This window comes from Zosterops lateralis (genome assembly GCF_965231275.1).
Source record: "Zosterops lateralis genome assembly, chromosome: 9".
Taxonomy (NCBI): Eukaryota; Metazoa; Chordata; class Aves; order Passeriformes; family Zosteropidae; genus Zosterops; species Zosterops lateralis.
Genome location: NC_139769.1, coordinates 31,260,577 through 31,282,662, shown reverse-complemented (window position 1 = coordinate 31,282,662; position 22,086 = coordinate 31,260,577). Strand labels below are relative to the sequence as shown.

At 41.9% G+C, this 22,086-nt stretch overlaps 1 protein-coding gene across 1 annotated transcript in view; it reads right to left on the bottom strand.

Annotated features, from left to right (window-relative positions):
* Positions 1 to 4,470: 4,470 nt before the first annotated feature.
* LOC310912739 (regulator of G-protein signaling 13-like) overlaps positions 4,471 to 22,086 on the bottom strand; it is a gene marked incomplete at both ends in the record, with an annotated part of 40,997 nt that continues 23,381 nt past the window's right edge. Inside the window, 1 exon segment of the mRNA XM_083867525.1 lies at positions 4,471 to 4,607. Within this exon segment, the coding sequence (XP_083723651.1) occupies positions 4,471 to 4,607 (137 nt within the window).

The following is a 22,086-nucleotide window of genomic DNA, read 5'->3' as shown; positions in this document are numbered from 1 at the left end:
TTATAACTGAGAAAGAAAGCGGCGGACAAGAGGGCTTACATCAGCTCTCTGGGATATATGAGAACATATTAGGAATTATAGGATGCATAGGTAAATTGCAAAGGGTAATGAAAAAAAAGAGCAAAAATTATCTGGAGGAAATTACTTTCTGCTGTGTCGTGTACCAATATCCACTGAATAACTAATACCCACTGTATTGATTATGTTCTGCTTGCTTTGCCTACAGGAGAAGTGAAGACAATTTTTTCCGTGTATTATGGAATTATTCCTTATTTGCATGTGTATTTTCTTTATTTCAGACAACTACTCCAATCCATGCACAGTGAGCAGCGAAGAGATTTGGAACTGGACACAGATTAAACACGGGGAAAGCTTCTTGAATGTAGAGGTTATTTTTTCATCGACAGTTTCTCTGCAAGTAAATGGAGAGTAAAGAAGGATGTGGTGAGGTTCTCTGCTGTGCTTTTGGGTCTGCAGCAGGTGTTACATAACTGCCTTGTGTGCATCATACATGCGTAGTACTTTGAATAATATTTACTAAGTCTTCTGTCTGCCAGTATTATTTAATTCGCTTCTATTAAAACAAATTGAAACAAGAGATTGTTACAACTCAAAATGCACTCAAAATGAGCTATTTTTCTTTGCCAGTTTTATTTACATTTATAACGCCTTACCAGCCAGCTCATTTTCTTCTTTGGTATTAAGTATAGCTGAGAAATCAACAGATCTCTATTACACTACATCCCCCTTTTTTTCCCCTCCCACATGGGAGGAAATCTAGCAAAACTGGGTTTTTCTTGTCTGTCTGCTTTCTTTTTAATTTTCTGAGTGAAGAATCAACATATATTTATAATGTTATTACAGTGAATTCTTTCTGAACTGGGGAAAATGGATCAGGAAAGAATAGGTAGAGGCAGACCTGCAACATGTCTGCTGTAGTTTGGACTGGCTGTCTTGTCAATGGAGCTGGGTTACCATGATGGCTGTAGTGATGAAAAGTGGTGTTTCTCAGCTGCAGCACACATGGTGGTGTGGCTTTCTAGCAGGATCTGACCTGGCCAGCTGGCACCTCTGGCAAAATGACTGTTATGGCTGGACCTTCTCTGAGCAGAGCAGCCCTCAGAAGCGGGCAGGTTGTTCCTTGCTGTCCATGAACCTTCACTTTCCCTGGCATGACCAAAAATCTACATTGCAAATGTGTACTCAAGGACAGTTGTGGCAGAAAGGGAAGAGGTTGTACGGAGGGGTGAGAAAGTAGCATTTGCTGCCATAGGTCTGTGCTGCCCACTGTTTACCTGCTCCTGCAGCCGGCCCAGGAGCACCTTTTGTGTGGAACAGGCCAGTGCCAACGTCCCACACAGCTGGGCTGAGTCCCAGCAGCCCTGGCTCCAGCCCTCTCTTGGTCAAAGCTGGCTGTCAGCCTGCAAGGGCTGTGTCACTGTCCGAGGGCAGAGCTGGGCAGTGCCGGCCCTGCGAGGTTGGGAGCTCACTTGGGATGCTGTCGCCTTCCCAGGCAGGTGTGCAGTCACTGCTTCTCTTCTGTAGAGAAATCCATCTCTGGCTTCTTTCTTCCTGTTTATGAACCCCCTGGGCCCAGCAACAGCTTTGAAGTGGTGCTAGCAGCTGGAAAGTGCCTTCTGAATAGCGGGGCTAAATGTTTCTCTCTCTGTATTTTTATTTTTATTATTTTACTTTTCATGTTTCCTCTCTACTCTGAGGACTGTGTGTTCCGTGCTGCTCTGATTGTAATTCTTTTTTTCTTTTTTTCAAACCTTCAATGAAATAGCAATAGTGTCCCAATGTATTAAGCTTTTAAAAGCAGCCAGTTATTCGCATTCACAATTGCTCAAGTTTAAGGGCATATTTATTTATAAATATTTACCTAAAGGGTAATGAGACAAGAAACCAAGAATGTTTTCCCCTGTCCCCTGTACTGACCTGGTCATGTGGTACCATTTAGCAGATTTACACCAATTTCTCATCTCTGTGAGCTCTCCTCACAGAGGTAAGAAAGCTGCCAATGAACAGCTCCATGATTTCCCTTCAGCCTTTAAATATACTGGGCAAAATTGAAAGGTATGAAGCATCCTGAAAATTTCTGGGTGCCTATATTGTTTATTCTAACCTGTGCCATAGGTTTATGCTCACCTACTTTGTTCTGCATAAGCTGCACATAGCTGAAAGTGTGATCTGAGGACTGGATCAGTAAGATTAAATAGTAATTGAGGTTTAAGTGCATTAACAAATTATATGCTGTTTGGCAAGAGTATAAAAAGTAGATAATGTAAATGCCAGCAGACATTCTTTTTGCAAAAATAATGAACTTTAAAAATGTTGTGCTTTACAGACTATGAGTTAAAATAGCCCTGTCTGGAATGTAGCCTCTCCTGGAGTACATAAAGGAGAGTTGATTTAGAATTTTTTTTTTTTTTTCAGAAATCTAAAAGAAATTGTTATCTGCAAAGCATCATGTTATTTGTGCAGCAACAGAGGACTGATAGATTTTGCAATCTCAGAAATGTCTGTATTTGCCTGTATTTTGCCCTGCTGTTTGTCACCCCCTTCCTAGAGGCTAGTTTTAAACTCACTATGAGCAATGCAGAAGAAACTGCATTGTACTAAATCATGCAGCTGCCTTGACCTGCATCACCTTTTGGAGAAGTAGTGGTCATTTTCTGTCTTTTGTCTCATGTCTTTGTCATTAATTAGAAAGGGTTTACATGCTCAGGGACTTCTTTTCCTTAGGCTGCATGGAACCTTTGGATGTTTTCAGCCAGCAATGTAACTACCTGGAACTTCCTGCTTAATCCACTTGAGGGTTTTAAATAGGTATTTTTTAAGCAAATTTTTCACAAAGCAAAGTGAAATGTGTTTGAAATTATCCTCATTTACAGCCAAGTTTGATTTGAACTGGAATGTTCTCAGAGGGTGATAACAGCATTTTGTGCTCTTTGGAATTTAGGGTAGTTTTAAGGAGAGGGAGATTGAGAGCATTGATGATTCTTTTTCTGTAACCATTTTGAGGTGAAACCTCTCTAGGTAGAGATATCCATTTGTGTTGTTTACAGTCATTAACAGACTGGGTTTTCATCAGCTTCTCGATAAATTGAGCTTCTTTTCTGCTAGCTTCTTTGTTACTCCCATGCTATTTTCAGGCCTGTGCAAGGCACTCTCCATTTTCTAGACATGTATTTTGTGAACTTTTGCTCCTGTTGTCTTTTTTCATTTTTCTTAACCAGATTTTAGTCAGTAGTTAAATGTGGATATGCTCAAAAAATGTTGTGAATGCTCAAGATGCAAGACAAAAACCTTACCAGGTAATTAGTGTTTGACACTTAAATTGCTGCCCTTTTTGGAATATCATGTTCAGAGCCGCTAGAAAAATGTGGTGGTGGTAAATCTTCCATGTTTTTTGTTATTTCATAGTTCCTTAGTTCTGTCTGGGAGCAGGCTGGGATGTTCATGGGCAATAGGTCTGTAAATGGGTACTAAAGGAAATTTGTTTTGATTTATCTAACATGATCAAGGAGACAGTGCAAAGAAGGGAAATCACAATGACCAAAGCGGTGAAACTACAATTAAGGGATCACTTGATACAAGCAGTAAGAGACCAGTTAGAGTAGAAGCAAACCTGTTGTCCTGGGTTGACAGTGCCTCCTATCCCATATCGTGGACTACCTTGTTATGTCTAACAGCTGTCCCTGTTTTCCTGTTGGCTGGGCGGGCACTCTCTCTGCTCTCTGCTCGCTGGTTTTCAGGCTGCTGGCTTCGCTCTTTGCTTTGCTGCTTGCTCTCTTGTTTTTTTTGGTTTTTTTTCTCTTTCTGCTGCCTCTGTTTGTTTTTTTTTTTCCTGTCCCTCTTTTCCCTTCCCCCCCTTTAAGATTTTGGACCGGCACCGGACCTGACCTGAGAAGTCCGAGGATCTCCGGAGCCCGCGGAAGAAGCTCTGTGCCCTCCCCCTCACAGTAACCTGAGCCGGGTAACCTTGTAACCTTGTGTCGGGTTTGTCATTTGTCAATAAACCGATTTTTTCCACTTTGTTTGAGAAATTCCTTCCCAAACCCAGGGCTGGGGGAGAGGTGGTTGTAGAGAGCCTGACTAAAGAATGGCTGCATTCCAAAGGACATATACTATGCGGCTAGTAAAAGTTTAAAAGGTCAAAATGTCATTGAGGCAGATCTGGTTTAGTTAACAAAATGCAGAAGCTTCCTGAGGAATGAAGAGTAAGCCATAAAGATAAAGATAACACTAACAGTGGGATTAAGACTTAGCAACGTGTGCGTCATTGGCTGAGAGCCAATAAGGAGTTATACTTTTGCCATATGTATGAGCTAGTTATGAAGTGTATAAAAGTGTAAGACAAATTGTAATAAGACGAGATATGCTGACCATGAAAGCATGAGGCATGTCTACCACGGCTCAATAAATCCCTTACAATTGGCGCCCGAATAGCCAATTCCCCTTTCCCTCTTAAAAGAGCTGTGATGGGTTCGGGTCACTAAGACGGCGGATCTCGGCGCTGCGCCTTGCTTCATCGGAAGAAGTCGTCAGGCCACTCCGCCCAGAGGGGTACATCGGTGCACTCTGCCGATACGCGCTGCCGAAGCCTGAAGGTTGCAACGGTACCGGTTAAGCATGGACAGGCAAGCGGCGTATGAACTTTTTACTACTTTTCTTAGGAAGCGGGATATCAAGGGTGTAGATTTGGATAAAGATCTGCCAGCGCTTTTGGCGCATGCGCTCTCGTATGGGTTCTTTTCAGACCCTCATAGTGTTCATGAGTTAGCTGAGTGGCGCAGATACGGAGATCGTTTGTGGGATTTAGTGTTAGATGATGATAAGCCAGCAAAAAAGATGAGTAAATTTTGGAAAGTAGTGCAGAATGCGTTACTTATGGTTCAGGCGGAAAAACGAGCGGCGGAAAGCGCTCGGTTAGCGCAGGCGCGAAACCGGGACTACGATCCTTCCGCACCTAATCCCCCTATGTTCGCGTCGGTAGAAATCCCAGAGCGCCCCCCGCCAGCTCCCCCTTTTCCTGCCGCTCCCCCGCCAGCTCCCCCTTTTCCTGATAATCCTGCCGCTTCTCCGTCAGCCCCCCCCTTTCCTCATAGTCCTGTCGCTCCCGCGCCGGTCCCACCGTCAGCCTTGTCCGGCTTGCCGCCGGTACTCCCATCTGCCGTTCCGGTTCCGCTCGGACCACCCCCCCCTCCCAGTAATGCCACGGAGCCGTTCCCCGGTGCCCTGTCGGATATCGCGGAGGCTATGGCAAAAAAGAGAAGGGAGGCATGGGCAGCGTTGGCTAAGCAAGGCATTAATGACGGCGACTTAGATCTGGCAGCGGCGGCCCAGGAGCAAGTTCCGGCAATGTCGCTGGCATTCCCTGTTATTTTTCACCAGCGTCAAGGGGCGCCCCCGAGAGCGGACGTGACACAGTTAGATTGGAAACTGCTAGCACAGCTCCGTGCCACTGTAGCTCAGTTTGGGGTCACCAGCGAGCCCGCAAAACAGATGTTAGATTATCTTTTTAACTCCACAGTCTTGTTGCCCGGAGATATTAAAGGCATAGCTCGTTTAATATATACCCCCCACCAGAAAATACTTTTCGAGGCGCGCTGGAAAGAGGAAGCAGCCGCTTCTGTGGCTTTGCCGCGCCCTGCGGGAGATCCTCTTCAGGGAATTACATTAGATGAGCTCATGGGCGATGGTAACCACATTCCTTTAGAACAGCAGGCTGCGTTAGGACCGGAAAAGCTTAGAGAGGCTATGACGGTTGCAAAAAGAGCCATGGATAAAGTTCGGGATCCGGGAGGTCTCCCCATCTATATGGGAATTAAACAAGGTCGTGAGGAACCTCTTGGTGCATTTGTAGATAAGATTATGACTGCTTTATCCAAAGCAGGCGTTGCTGATCACATGCGTGATGCAATCCTGAAACAATGTGTTATTCAGAACGGAAATTCATCCACCCGGTCTCTTATCTCGACTGCACCAGGAGATTGGTCGGTTCGTGACTTGTTAGACAAGGCTGCAGCACTCCCGGCTGGCAGTCAAGTTTTTATGATACAGGCATTAGAAAAAATACGGGAAAGGATAAGTGAAGGTCTGAATAATCAGGCACAGACTCAGCAACAGGTATTAGCTGCCCTTGCACCCCTTCAGGCCCCGGCAGTGCAGCGCCGTCCAGCTCCCACAGGAGCTCGGATGAAGTATTTTCGATGTGGACGTACCGAACACATACGTCGTGAGTGCACCGCAACACAAGGCGACAATGGACTGGTATCTTCTTAACTCTTCAGAACTTGCGGAAGCCCTGCTTAATGCCCCTAGCCACATCACCTCAGCACCGCTGGCCCCGAAGCATTTGCAATAGTTAGGACAATGGCAGTGGATTGTTAAACCCCTTCAGGAGAATAAGCCTATCCCGAATGCGCTTAATGTTTTCACTGACGATCACGAAAAGCAGCTGTCACATGGAAAATCAAAGAACAGTGGCATCATCACATTATTCAGGCCACTCCACAAGACAACCTGCAAACCTTGGAATTAGTGGCGGTCATTTGAGCCTTTCAAACTTTTGCACAGCCCGTAAATGTTATCTCAGATTCAATGTATACTGTTGGAGTTGCGTCAAAAATAGAAGATGCGAGCATCAAGGAAGTCAACAACCCACGGCTAGGAAAACTCTTCATGCAGCTACAGAGAACACTACAGAATCGACAGCACCCATACTCCATACTACACATCCGAAGCCATAAACTGGAAGAAGGTTTAAGAGAAGGCAATGCCAGGGCAGATAAACTAGTAGCAATACAACAACCAGCTCCTCTCCCGCGCACGACGGCAGCACGAGAAAGTCACAGCATTTTTCATCAGAATGCCAAAGGACTTGCTCACGAGTTTAAAATTTCACTTAACGAAGCTCGAGCAATAGTAAAAGCATGTCCCACTTGTAGTTTCCACAATGGAGGCCAAGGAATTGGCCTAGGAGTCAACCCCAGAGGTTTGGAGTCTAATCAATTATGGCAGATGGATGTAACTCATTTTGCAGCATTTGGGAAACTGAAGTATATTCATGTTACAATTGATACCTATAGTCATTACATTTGGGCAACCGCACAGGCAGGAGAACAAGCAAAGCACGTTGAGAGACACCTGCACAGCTGTATTGCAGTTATGGGTGTTCCTAAGGAAATCAAAACAGACAATGGGCCTGCCTATGCCAGTCAGAGATTTGCAAAATTAGTTAGTTTTTGGAACATTAAACATGTTAGGGGAATCCCTAATGTCCCTACAGGTCAGGCAGTAGTAGAACGAGCCAATGGCACCCTGAAGCGGTATTTAAAAAAATATACCGATCTACACATTCCAGCAGAAAGATTGCTTAAGGCTTTGTTTGTATTAAATCATCTTTGCCTGTTTGCTGACAGGGATGTGCCCCCTGTCATGATGCATTTTCAGAAGGACCCCGCACCCGTCCCTCCTGTATATGTTACCTATAGAGACCCTAAAACTGGTGTGTGGCAAAGCCCTGCTCAGGTTCTTTACTGGGGAAGAGGTTATGTATGTGTTTCCACCCCTACAGGCTCTCAATGGATTCCTGCTAGATGGACACGTCCTACAAATCCACAACAGCAGTCCGGAGGAAAGAAAGCGTCACAGGCTTCAGACAACACTTGCACCATTGCTGCTAACAATACAGAAGCAGTTTGGGATTTCCTTCCACATCGAATCTGAGGAGGACGTGCAGCTCCACGTCATTCCTCTGTTGCAGGAATTGCGCGTTCGGCATATCCTACCCGTGTGGTGTTTTGTCTGTTGTGGGGACTACCATTTTGCTTGGGTTAAATTAAAATGTGGGAGTTCCAGTCATGTGGCAAGTTGAACCCCGTAATTGGGATTTTACTTGTCGTCATTTTAAGCAGCAGCGACGCCACCACAAATAAAATCCCTTCGATAGCTAAACAATTCCCTAAGCAAAACATGTGGGTTACCCTAGCAAAGTCTTTAAACCGCACAGATTTTTGTGTATCACTTGCTAGGCCGGAATCTCCATTTCATACCTGTTTAATTGGAGTTCCCTTGGGTGACAATGAAACATCAGTTCTAGACCCCCGCTCGAGACCTTGGCAGTGCAAAAATTACAACTCCTCTAACCATAATAGAACAGGAATATTATATTGCTTAGAGAATTATGATAGCTGGGATGATAGACACCCCATAGGCGGAGCCCCTAATGAGCTTGAAATTCTGGGAACCTTAAACGCGACAGCTTGTTTGTTTGTGAATAGCTCATTGTTTAAATGTAATGAAGGCTCCAACTTGCAGTGTAATTTGACACTTACCACTGATGTGTCCCCTAATGAGAAATTTTGGAAAAACAGCAGTAATTGGTGTAGAAACCTAGCCTGGGATAAGACACATCCTGCCCCGGGGACCACCTTCCCTAGAAAACTGCCCCCGGGCATATTTTTGCTTTGTGGCGATCGTGCCTTTTCTGGTATACCGCAGAAACCTATAGGAGGACCCTGTACGTTTGGGAAATTGGTGATTGCTCTCCCTTCTAAAGAAATGCTAAAAGCTGTACGCTCGAATATTACACAGGTCACAGTCCGTCGGAGAAGAGCGGTCGTCGACTCCTCCTGTAATGATAACGTTAACCTTTTTAACAGGGGAGAGCAGATAGCAGCCTCGCTCTTTCTTCCACATCTGGCTGTAGGACATGCTCTTTTTGAATTAGAAAAAATGCAATGCTGGATTGCTAAGCAGGCTAATACTACCTCGGAAATTTTGTCTGCACTAGCCAGTGATGTAGACGGTATTAGACACGCAACTTTGGAGAACAGAGCAGCTATAGACTTCCTTCTTCTATCCCATGGCCATGGGTGTGAAGATTTTGAAGGAATGTGTTGTATGAACTTAAATAATAGCTCTGAGTCCATCCATGCCAAGATAAAACAATTGCAGCAGCACACTGCACTGTTACGCAGGGATGATACATTCTTTGGACTTAATCTTGGGGACTGGGGACTTACAGGATGGCTTAAGGGTTTGGTTCAATTTATACTTGTAGGAATAGTTATTCTGTTTATGTTATTGTTACTTTTGCCTTGTATTTTGCAATGCTTGCAGCGCATGTTAATGTCAGCATTTACATCAAAAAATGTTGCCTTACTTGCTGTAAAAGAAAACGGGGGAGATGTAGAGAGCCTGACTAAAGAATGGCTGCATTCCAAAGGACATATACTATGCGGCTAGTAAAAGTTTAAAAGGTCAAAATGTCATTGAGGCAGATCTGGTTTAGTTAACAAAATGCAGAAGCTTCCTGAGGAATGAAGAGTAAGCCATAAAGATAAAGATAACACTAACAGTGGGATTAAGACTTAGCAACGTGTGCGTCATTGGCTGAGAGCCAATAAGGAGTTATACTTTTGCCATATGTATGAGCTAGTTATGAAGTGTATAAAAGTGTAAGACAAATTGTAATAAGACGAGATATGCTGACCATGAAAGCATGAGGCATGTCTACCACGGCTCAATAAATCCCTTACAGGTGGTAGAGGTTTTGTTATTAGGGGATTCCTTTGGAGGTTCTTACCTAATTCATCCTAAACCAGGACACCTGTCTTCAACCAGCAGGTAGTGACCACCTGGAACTTGCTTCTACGGGAGGCTGTGGTGATGGGCCAATCACTGGGTTCAAGTAAATTTGTGGACAACAGATCCAGAAAAAGATGATAAAAGGATGGGGATGCTCTAAAATCCTTATTGTAATAGCGGTGAATGCAGAACCACTGTGAGGGGAACAGAGCAAGAAAACAGTTGGATTTTTGTGCTTTCCCTACCTGCTTACTTCACCACCACTGGAAATTGATTGCAGGGCTAGAGAAGGCAGTGCTCTGCCCCGTTGTGGCATTTCTTGTGCCTTTTATAAGTTTTATTTATTGCTCAGACCACCACAATATTAGCACTTAAAGCACTTCCCCCTGAAAACTCTACAAGTAAGGACCTTGTATGTGTGCAAGATTTTGCTAGGCTCAGACCCTATACTTTATTTGGTTAACTAGGACCACGAACATTCACACAGCTGAACAAATAATCACATCCAGTTAGTCCTGGCAGCTGAGCCAAGAGAGGTTTCAAGTGCCAAGGACTTAGAACATCTCTTTCTAATTTTACCCTGGCTCAATGTATGTTTAGAAGATGAGGTATAGATAAAATCAGATAAGCAAAATTATTTAGTATCCTGTCACTTGTAAAATGTTTATCAGTTAAAAATAAAAGAGGTGAGAAAAAATAAGTTAATCTTTTACAAGAAACAAAAACACATCTAATGGCTGGGTTAAGAGCCTGTGTTTAATAAGCAGCAGGGGATGATTGCAAACAGTCCACAGTGGCTGCTGACAGACATCCTGTTTTTGGCAGCTTGTGCACAGCTCATCAGGAGAAGCTACCTGCAGAGGTAGCAAATCTCCATGGTTGTCTTAGTTGGAGCCAATTAGCTGAAAGATAGGTAGAAAAACATGAATGACTCAGCTGGCTATTGCAGCTGTTTGAAGGTGTTCCAGCTGATTGGTTTTCTGGTAGGAAAAGCTGGTTCTTTCAAAGGATAACATCTCACTACGATATAAGAATGTCTTTTGTGCTCTGCCCAGACTATTTCCCAACTTTGCCAGGCTCTCTGGTAGTCACCAGGCAGGTGGTACAGAGGTGAGCTTTTCCCATCTTCCTCTGCTGGATTTGCAGTGGCTCCTGGCTGGTCTTGCAGCCATGTCAGATGACTCTGTTGGCTGTCCAAGTCTACCATTGTAGATGATAATTTTTCATATGTTTGAAATATTTTGCAAGCTGCATAGAAAATCTTTGAGGCAGCTGCATTCATATACAAAGAGCCTGGAGGCAGCAGAAGCCCTTGGAGAAAATACAGCAGATGCTTTTTTTCTCCTGCAAGAAAAATGTTAGTAGGTTCTTGTTTATTGATTTGGACACCAAGAGGGATTTTCAGTATTTTTCTGAAATATTGCCAACTGACATTGGATTCTTCCTGCCCTTAGCAGTGCACTAATACCTAATGGCATATGCTAAGCTTCTCCCTTATTTTGTTTATGAAACAGGGCTTGTGGCACAGAGGGAAGCTGAGGAAGGTGCCTATGCAAAAAAATATATTAGTGGGTTTCATAGCTTATGGCATACATCAAATCTAATGGTTCATGCTACTTGTGGGGAGATGGGCAAAAAAGAGAAAAGAAAAAGCCTAAGCAGCCGTTTGAGAAGAGGAAAAAGCATTGCCATGGCACCTCAGGGGGGGAGGAGGTGATGTTCCAAGGGCAAACAGAGATCTGCCAGGAAGGCACCTTGCAACACCAGGTGGCTGTATCTCCCCTTTGCTGAGTCTGTTTATCTCTTTCAATACGTACTTCATTTTTTATAAAACATTTCTTTTAAAAAATCACGGGATCATGCCTAAAGGCACGTCATAAGTTTGGATGATTTTGAGAGTTTTCTCAACCTAAAATATCGCTTTAGCTCAGTTTTTTCCTGCTTTTACAACCATGAGTATTCCTGGAATGACAAGGCAAGAACAACCAACCATGTGTTCCTCTTCACTGAGAAACAGTTCCTTATTTCAGTTATAATATTTGTAAATTTTTTGGCTCAGAAGTGTACAGGCTGTCCATCATAGAGATTTATTTCGTGCTTGTTAATTTATTTCTTTGTGGATGTCAAAGCTTTGCAATGTATGAGGCAATGAAAAGGTTGAGCTCAGCAAGTCATATTCCAGGGAAAAGACTGGAAGAAATGCCAGCCATGGACTTGCCCTTCCTGGAAGGCAAGACAAGATTTTACCTCCAGGAGAAATAGAGAAGTTATTTGTGTTTGTTTATCACAGAGTAGGAAGTAATTTATCCTGAGGATGGGAAGTCTGGATTAACCTTTGTCTTTTTCATATGAAAACCACTGTATTAATAAGGAAGGGAGGAAGGAAGAAGAAAAATGAGGCAATTGCTTGACAATTAATTCTTGGAAAAGAGGAAAAATATGTTTACAGAACCATGTTTATATTATAGGATGGAACAACCATTAGTGACTTTAAACATGAGCCATTTCTCCCTCTATAACTCCCAGATGTTCCTTCTGGAAGAGGCCAGCTGTCTCTCAGCCTTACTCCCTGTGCACCTGAAAAAGGAATGTGGAGGGCTGGGCTTTCACCTGACAGCTAAATGCACCAAATGGTGATTTGCTTCTGCAGGGGGTGGTCTTGCTGCTCTGGGTCTGACCCTCATGTAGCCTCTGGGTGTGATCCAGCTGGCTACTTCAGTGCCAAACTGGTGCTCGTCCCTTTCCCCGTCACTGGATCTGACCTGAGAGGAATAATGGGAAGAGGGTTCAGGACAAAGCTCCTGTCAGTGCATCTTTATGTCCTGCACTGCCTTTGCTGGATGACATTATACCCTAAGAAATGTGGAGATTACTCCTGTGCAAATTCCTTGCCTGGAGTTTTGGACACCTACAAATGATATTCTGAGGGGCAGACATTTAGAAAGAAAAATAGGTATTTTGTTGATCAAGGGACTTCTCCTTTTTGGTGATAATCAATGCAATAATAATGAAGCCAGTTTTCAGAAGTGTGTGTTGCAACAATGAAAAACAGTGCTGGGTTGAAAGATTGGAAGTGGTCCCATGGCACAATGTTTAGTCTGCATCTAGAACCATGACTTTTTCCCTTGTTTTCCTCAGGACTCTGTAATTATTAAAAGAAAAAAATGTTCAACACAGCAGCTAGATTAAGGAAAACATTTCAAAAACTTCCCTGTCCTGTGAAACATTTCCTTTTAACCCTTAACTGATGGACACTGGAGAAGCCAGTTATTATTTCTTTCCTTTACAAGCAGAAAGCACTTAGCTTTTCCATACTTCTGATCAGCAGATTTCACCATGGATACAGATGACATCAAATACTCTTTTTCCTTCTCATTATGTGCACCATTAAAATACACTTGGCAGAGTTCAGAGAACTTGCAAGATGGCCAGGTTTTAACCTTCAAATAAAAAAATGCCTGTGCTTCTGATTTATTTTTCCTATTTATTGACTTATTTTTCTTTTTTTTTCCCAAGAAAGCAAACTAGCTCTTGGGAATAAAGCGACACGTGTGAAGTGCTATGACAGGAATCCCAATGCAGTGCAGCCTATACAGATGTTCCAAGAGCAATTGTCAGCCTCAGCTGGGGCTGAGCAGAGGGCTCAGCACAGACAGGTGACAGCACTGCTTAGATGGATCCTGGCTGGCCAGCAAAGCTGCCAGCAAAGCTTCCAGAGCCGGGGGTGGTGGTGGTACCTCGGTTGCATTCTATTGAGAGATGGAGCTGGGGACAGGGGCTGTAAATATTATTGAAGGACTTGGCATGGCCCAAAGGTTTGGCTAACAGGGTCCAATAAGAAAGGAATGTTTTTGTGTGTGTGTTATATGGGCTAAGTACTGCAGACAGGATTGCAGGTACATTTGAGAAAGCAGGGGCTTCAACAGCACATCCCATCTCTGGTCCGGGGTTTGAGCTTGTCATGGGTCCTGCTGTGGTCAGGCTGCAGTGTCAGTGGCTTAGTTTTAGTGCTGGTTTATTATAATGTTCATTATACACAGGGCACAGTGAGTTGTATCTGGGGTGCTTGTTAAAAATAAAAGCAATCTGCTTGTGCAGTGAAGATTACAGTTCTGAACTTCTCACATTCCTGCAGTCCCTGGGAAGGAACAGGAGAGGCCCAAGTTCCAAGGAGCATGAACATCTTACATTTTTAGAAGGTACTTTGGAGAACATTAGTATTATTTTGATCTCATGAATTCCAAAATCAAGAGGAGATAAGGAGTCTCACTGCAAGAAGATGCAAAAATAATCCAATTGCATATTTTAAAAGTGGAAAACAAACTTCCCAGTATGTTATTTTAAGACTCTTAAGGCTGCTTGAATTAAATGTTCCTATCTCTTGCAGTGCAGTATCTAAAGAGTCGATCACAGGTAGACTTAAAATAGCAGAGAAAGGAAAGCTGCCAGAGCTCCTTTTCCAGCAAAGTTCCTTCTTGCAAGTTTGCTGGGAACAAAGCAAGAAATAATAACAAGGGTGTTGTTTTAAATCCATTTCTCCAAATATATTCTAACAATGACCTGGAAAATATTCCTTCTCTAACCAGTGCTTATGATTCTCAAGGCTCACTCTAACAATATGAGAATTGCTACAACAGGAATAAGGTCGACTCCTTGTCTGGGTTTTTTTTTAAACTAGAAATTCATTGTTAAAAGAAAAACTTGACACCGAATTCGCTACACAGTATTATGTGGAAGTACGAGCTTTGTGAGATATGTGTGAAAGTTGCAAGAATATGACCAGTCCTCTAGAAATATTGCTTCCTAATTTTAATAAGGCAGCAAGTGCCTCAGAAGGTCTTAACAATTACTACTGATCTCAACAATCTACTGATTATGTATTTTAGCTTGGCTTTGGTGGTATAAACATGGCCGTTTTGGTTGGTTTGCTATAAATGGATGTTATGGGGATGCTGAAAATTCAAAAGTATGCTGTATCTGTCATGTGTCATTTTCTTCTCATTGTGTAGGATTGCTAACACTCGAATCTATTTTGCTGTAAAGCTTTGCTGCTTAGAGTTATTACATACTAGTGGCAAAGTTGCTTACGGAGTCCGGGAGGACTCCACTTCTCCTAACAGGAGCCAACCTCAAGGATCAGATTTCTAATTCTCAGGAAAAGATATCTATTGTCTCATTGCCAAAACCTTTGTCTTCCATTTCCCATATGATTGTGTGGTACTTCTAGGAGACATTCTGTGTCCTGAATCTCATCTCTTCTTGTAACCAGACAGAAGAGGCTTATAAAACCCTCTTCCACTGAGATATTTTTTGAATAACAGCCCTCTGATACTGGAGTTAAATTAAAGATAAAAGGCATTATTTAGTTTAGTTTATTTTCGAAGAGTTGTTGAAGATGGGAAGTTAATGCACTTTTGTGCAAAATCACTGTGTTGACCAGAAGATTGAAGATGATCCCACTTAACATCTGTACAGTTTATCTGTAAACAGGGGAAGCAAAGGAAGGATTATGAGGAGTCATTGACTTGTTTTCTTCATGCAGCTCTAAGCTCAGTGCCAGAGACAGCTTCCTTTCTGAAACCCAGGGAAGGCTTTTTGGACATGAAGATCATCATGGTGACTGTTCGGAGAGAAGAAAATTCTTTAATGTAAGCTCAGAAAACCAGAAGTGCCAGGTAAGCAAGAGAAGATGACACACTTGGACTGCATTAAAAAACCAAAAAGCCAAAAACCCCCACACCAGCAGTAAGCAAGATTCGAGGAACTGACCATCAAGAGATTTTTAAAAACTAAACAAAAAACCCTACCAAGGCCTACAAAAATCCCCACACATATAAAAAAACACCCCTAAACCCCAAACCCCCAAAAACAACCAAGGAAAGGACAGGATGGTTTGAAGGCAGGAGTTGCTCTTCTGTTCTGGAGGAGGGTGGAAAGGGTGGGTGTAATTGAAATTTTTCTTCTGTCTTCATGACAGTAAACATCCACAATTTATCATTGTGTAGGGGGAGAACTGTACACCTAGTGACAAATAAAGATATTTAAAGATAATAATAATAATAACAATAATAATAATCAAAGTGGGCTTTGTTATTTTGGCAAGAACATCCTCTCAGGCATGACCCCACCATGCTGAGCAGGGCTGGCTGGTGATTTAAAGCCATTTCAAAACTTCTACAGTCCAGAGACCCAGAGGCAGCAGCTCCCAAGCTGGAGGAGCAACTCCCCTGCTGGAGGGTCTTCAGGGAGATTCTCTTTTCTGACAATATTTATTAACATTTCCTTACTCCCTGTGGATTGAATATAGAGCCCTCATGAATAATAATTGCTATAGAGATACTGAGTCAAGAAATGCAACCTGTTTACAGATATTGTTGATGACTGTAAGGAACAGTCCTGGAATTCCAGGAACACCATCTTGTTATAGACCTCTGCTTATTGTCTAATTGCAGTAACATAATCCTGTAGCCAGACAAGCAATGTGCTACTCTTTTAACTCTCAGAGAATGAGTCAGAGGACTTTCTTAACCCATAAAATATAACAATTTTTTCCTGTTTGTGATCTCCTGGCTTTATCTTGGTAATCACGGTGTAAACATTGGCCATTATTTCCAGGTAAACTTATCTGATAAATGTTACATTGCATAAAATTAATATTTTACATTATTAACAAAAAATGTTTATTTAATCCTCAGTTCACAGGGATGAGACTAGGAATCTTACACAGAAGGATGCATTCATGTCTGAGTGACTTCTGCTAGCTTTACTAACAAACTCATGACAAAAATGTGGAACTGCTGCAGTCCTGTCAGTCTGAAAAAAAGTCCTTAAACTGCATGCAGCTGAAGAGCAGAGACTTCATTCTCTGAGCAGTTCCTGCCTTCAGCTGTCTGCAGTGACGAGAACTGCCAGCACCCAAGAACCTATCAAGATGTGCAGCATATCAGGTCAAGATAAACTAAAATTGCTGTGAGGTTTTAGCAGTTGTATTATTATCAGCTGAGTTATCCCTCCAGTAGGAAAGGAAAGCTGAAAGAGTAAGTTATGTAGCAGGACACAAACTGGTCCTTCTTCTAACAGGGGAAAGATAAAATCTGGAGGTAATTTATTTTGAAAGCATAACTGCAAGACAGCAGAATGGTAGCAGTGAAATGTAAGGGATAGAAAAAGGAGAACAGACACTGAGAAGATCCGGAAGGATACTGGTTAAGATGTGTGCTGCAGAGTGCCATAGTTTCTTGTTTTCAAGGATGTGCCTGTTTAGAGTGGAATAGGAAATGGGAGGTCAGTTTTGGACTAATAAACTTGGTAGGCAGTTCTTTTGAGGATGAATTGGTTAGTTTTATAATGCCCCTGCTTACAGCCAGGGTTTGCTGCATAGTTTTGAGCTGTACATATAAAAGGAGAACTGTAGTGCTTAGTGTGCTCTTGCAAAGAAATTTATTTTTTCTCAACAGAAACATTTTCCCTTCTTTCTGTGAGTGAAAAGGGAACTTAAGGAATAGGGGACAGTATTTGTGGATTGCACCAAACACTAAATGTTACAAATACTGAAGACTGGACTAAGTGAAAGATAAGCAGGAGAAAGTATACAGAATTCTGTTTGTCCATCTCCATGAGCTTGGAGAGCTCAGACTGTAGGTGAAACAGTTCCTTTGTGTAGGACACTCTTGAGCTGAGCAGAAATTGCAATAAATCTGAAAAAGCTGGAGTACAAACTGAATGTACTGAACCACAAAATTAGTGAGAATTAGTCTTATCTCGTGTTCTCTTGTAAGGTCAGACAGTTTCTTAGCCTGATGCCAGAATTTAGTCATCAAGGCATATTTTAGAGACTAATTGGATTTGGAAAGCATATATTTTCATGGGCATCAGATATGCTTTTTGTTCCATCCTCTTTCTTAAACTGATATTGAGGATGTTCTACTACTACTGGAAATTAACACACCAGTTTTAGACAAAACTATATTATTATTTGGTAAGACATACTGTAGCAGTCACATGTGATGTGAAAATCACAGCAGCTCTTTAAAATTGCTTTATTGCTAGCCAGTATTGACTCAACCATGTACACGCTTGTCCGTTGCTTGCTAAATTTCAGTTTTTTGGTAAAGGGCTGCTCCTGCTGAAATGAATTCTTATGCTACCTTGAGGGCTTAGTTATCTCTTGTTAGCTTGGGGAGGTTTATGTTTCACTCTGCCTACCTAAAAGTTTCCAACTTTTTGTGTATGAGCATGCAAGGAAATTGCTGGAATTCAGGAAAGGGCAGAGTGACCAAATATCTAATTAAAACCTTGCGCAGTTTGATTCCTGCCTCTAAACCAAAACCCGTTGAAGCTAATCAAATATGGGTCATACAACTATAAACACAGACAAGAATCTAACTTTTGGTGGCTGGTTTTTGGAGAAGTTTGGTGCAGTTTTCTTGAAGTGAAGTGTGTAAGCCATTGCTACTTGATGGATTCTCCAGACAGGAATTGTGATGGCTGTCCTCTGATGAAATCTGTATAAAGAAAACAAGGACAGGCTCAGATCATCGCATGTTAATCTCTTGCTCTTTATTCTCTCTGAACTGAGAAGGAATTTGGCAAGGGCTTTCCACCAATCCATCTCTACTGGAAATTTGCGTTGAATTAATTGGCAGGCTCTGTAATGCTTTTCTACTTTTGCTGATAGTGATAACAAATCAGGAGAGAAGTGACTACAAATCATTGCAATAGTACCCTAAAGATTAGAATTGTTCAGCTGCTTTACAAGAAGAGCAGAGAGCTGTTCTCCTGGAGAGAGAGAGACTGCAAGCAGGAAGTTCTCCTTTAGTTAATGGTCCATATGGGAAGGGCTGGTTCAGGTTTCTCTAGTATTCCAAGTACATTGTTTATGTCAAGGGGTCTTGCAAACCAAAATTTAACACCATGTTTTCTTTGCACACTAAGGATATGTACTTGTAAATGGAATGCAGTTCTTCAAACTAGACAGAAATATATTTTGGAGAGCACCATAGACAGGAAATACCGCAAAAAATATGCCATAATTTTGTGTGGATGTACTGACATCCAAAATTAGCTGTATATGTTGTTTGAGTAAATTAAAGTATCCTAATTTGGAAAAAGTAGCAGTTCCTACCCCACAGCAGTTTATGCACAGTGGTTTATGAATATGCAATAGGCTGATGCAATAGGAAAAGTATTTAAAGGGTGTCTCCAGAATAGCAGGTGTGCTCTTGGCTGAATGCCAAGCATCCCGTTGTTAAAACTTTGCTGTATTATCTTTGTCTCCTATTGTCCTTTATTAAAGTTTTCAATTTTACCAGGAGACTGAACTTTGTTTTCCACAGTTATTGTTGTTTATTTGCCTTGTTACACATGCTAGTAAAGAACTATTATTCCTACCCCTCATAGCCTTGCCTGAGAGCCCCTTAATTTAAAAATTATAATCATTTGGAGGGGGGAGGTTTACATTCTCCCTTCCAAGGGAGGCTTCTGCTCTTCCCTAGAAAACACCTGTCTTTCAAACTAAGACAGTTGAGAAGAAAAAACAACCTGGTTTTTGTTTCCTACATTCTGGGTGGATGTCATTTGCTTCAGCCCTGAGGGAAACTGTTCTTAAAGCAAAGCTTGTGAGCTCAGTTCAGCCTATTGGAGGTTCAGAGCAGCAAAGTATAAGGAGCACTGAGGTGACATTGGTGTGGGTATTTCAGTGCCTGGGAAAGTGGCACTGGTGGCAGGCAAAAACCACCTGGGTCTGCCAAAGTGCTGAGCTAGTGGCAAAGGGCCTTACACAGACCTCTTGAGTTCAGTAGGTCTGGACCTGCTGCAGGGCCATGAGTCTGTGTTTAGTTTTTGCTTTACAACTTGTACATCTTCTAGCATAGGCAAGAACTTGTGTCTGCTTTGGTCATGAACCAGTCAAGCTTATTTCTGCTTGCAAAGTACTCTAAGGTTCAATACTTCAGGCTCAGTACTGTAGGTTCAATAGAAGGCTAAGGTATGTCCAACCAGAGCATGCAAAAGATATCTCTTATCAGTTCTATGTCCTTTCTGCATTTTAATTCTCTTTTAATAAAGCTTTACTTGTAATACTTCCCATAACCACTGAGAAATTTACTTGGTAGGTAGGGGTATTGATTTGAGCTACTACCAGACAGACAGGAGGTACTCACTGCTCAGTAACTTATTAAAGATAGTTAATAAATTAATTCATTAGTTAATTGAGCTCAGCAGGGTTTATAAAGATGATGCTTTGCATCTGACTAGCAGCATTTTCCAGCACTACACAGGCCCATTTTAGACTTGTCTTTGTAATGTTTCTGGGGAAAGAGCTCTTAGCTAAGTTCTTCATGTGCTGCCTTCTGCTGTGTGCCCTGCACCCAAGAATGGCCAGCAGAAGACAGTGACACCAGATCTGAGCCCAGATCTGCTCCGGAAGTTCCCAGAAATGTCCCTTTGCTCTTTGGCACTTAGTGAGCTGCACTGGCTGCTTACCTGTGAAAGGCCTTATGTTCCTGAAACTGTTTACCTGGACCCTGTCAAAAACAGAAAGAAAACAAAAGCAGAGAAAATGTTGGTTCTTCACTTTTATGATCTAATATTCTTTCAAAATCCAATCCAGAATCTGGAAGGGTCTCACTTAAGAGCTGCAGCATTTTGATTGCATTATAGTCTGTATGCAATGATGCCTGACATAAAATGCAACACCTGCTTTAGACTGAAGTGGGGATGAGTTTGCTTCAGAAACCACTAAAATCATCACGAGGCAATGGGAATGTTATGTCATTGTGTGATCTGTTATTTCTGCAACTACTTTGCACAGTAGGAGCATCTGCCTTTGGGAAGAATGCCATTAATATTCTTCTTTCTTATATTTGCAGCTCTGCTTTCCAGGCTTTGTTGTCTTCAAATTTGTGCATCACAACAGGTAAGTCAGATTTTCAACTGAGATAAGTCATACTTATACAAAAAGTGCACCACCTGCAATGTAAGCAAGCCATCTCATGCGTTCTTTTTTGTCCTCCTTTGTGTTTAGTGTTTGCATTTTGTGGCCATAAAGAAGGAGATGGGAGAAGGAAAAGAGAGCAGGTTGCAACATGTTTTCTTGCATAAAAATTAGGTTTTGAATGACTTTAAAAATCCTTTTACAGATTACATGGTTAAACATTGGGATATGCTATTCAGAAGTATGAGTCTTTTAGTTGTGAAAAATCAATGATGAAAATGCTGCGATTTTTTCACTAGGTTTTTTCTTGAAGAAAATTAATGTTGGCACATGTTTCTGTGCTTTAATCTGAAACGTCTTGGAAAGAATTATAGAAAAGGCATGTAGAATAAATGTTTTTTGCAAATGTACTGCAAATAAATAGAAAAGGAGGTTATGTATTGGTTTTATGTCACAGAAACCTAGCTGGGCATAATCAATTACCTCTTCTCGTTAATCTTCCTTGAGGTAATTTGGCACTTGTTTCATTAGTTAAGGTTTTGCATAATTATGTTTTTTGATATATTGCCTTTTTTTAAATATATCTGCCATTGCAGAAGATAATATCTATAAAGAAAAATGGAGGAAAAAAGTAAGTAAGAGGATTAATGTCCCAGTCTTAAATCTGCAAGCAAATTTGAACAGTCTGTTCTAAACTATTTTTTACTTCTGGCATTGACGGAAAAGGAGTGTTGGTAAGCTGGAGCAAGTTTTGTGTTTGTGAGATTTTTTTGTGTTTTAAGTGTGGCAAGATCTCTGTGGCCTGTTGTCAGTACAGCTTTGCTTGTCAGGACCAGGTTACTGAGATTCCAATTGCTGGATTTATCAATCTCCTGCTGGAGACCAGGCTTGGTATTCCCATCTTGTCCTCTATGTGTGGATTTGTATGAAAATTTTCTCATAGACTGTCTTAGATTTCTTTGTTTACAACATAAAACCAAAGTATCCTTAATCTGAGAGGAGTCTGGAAGGATTTAGATCAGATGGGGCTGTTAGTACTGTGTCCTGGGTCAAGGTCACTAAAACCTATTTCTCTCTTTATTATGTTTTTCTGAATGGCATGACTCACCCTTTCAAACAAATCTTCCTTTTCTAAAATACTTTCAATATATTTTTTTCAGTCTTTCTTTTCAGAGGCTAGAAAGAAAATATGGTTTAAAGTGTAAGCAAAATCAATTGATTGTAGGGGGAAACCCTAGCACGTGCCTTATTTCAATATTCAGTGGTTTTGGTGTCTTATATCTGGCAGACATTGTAGCTTGAGCAGAGCAGTCTAGGTCCTGTCTTTTCTAGCTCCAGCTCCTCCTGGGGTATTTCTGGGCAGGAACATGAGGTGGATGTCTCTCATTCGGGGAGCTTTTTCTGCCTTAGGCCCACGAGCTGCAGCTGGGCTGCTGGGATCTTTCACAGGGGAAAATAGGCAAAATATTACACAGCAGAGTTTTGCCTGAGGATGCAGTGTTGGTGTAGAGTCGGGTGTGATTTTTACATCATTACTCCTGCATTATTTTACATCT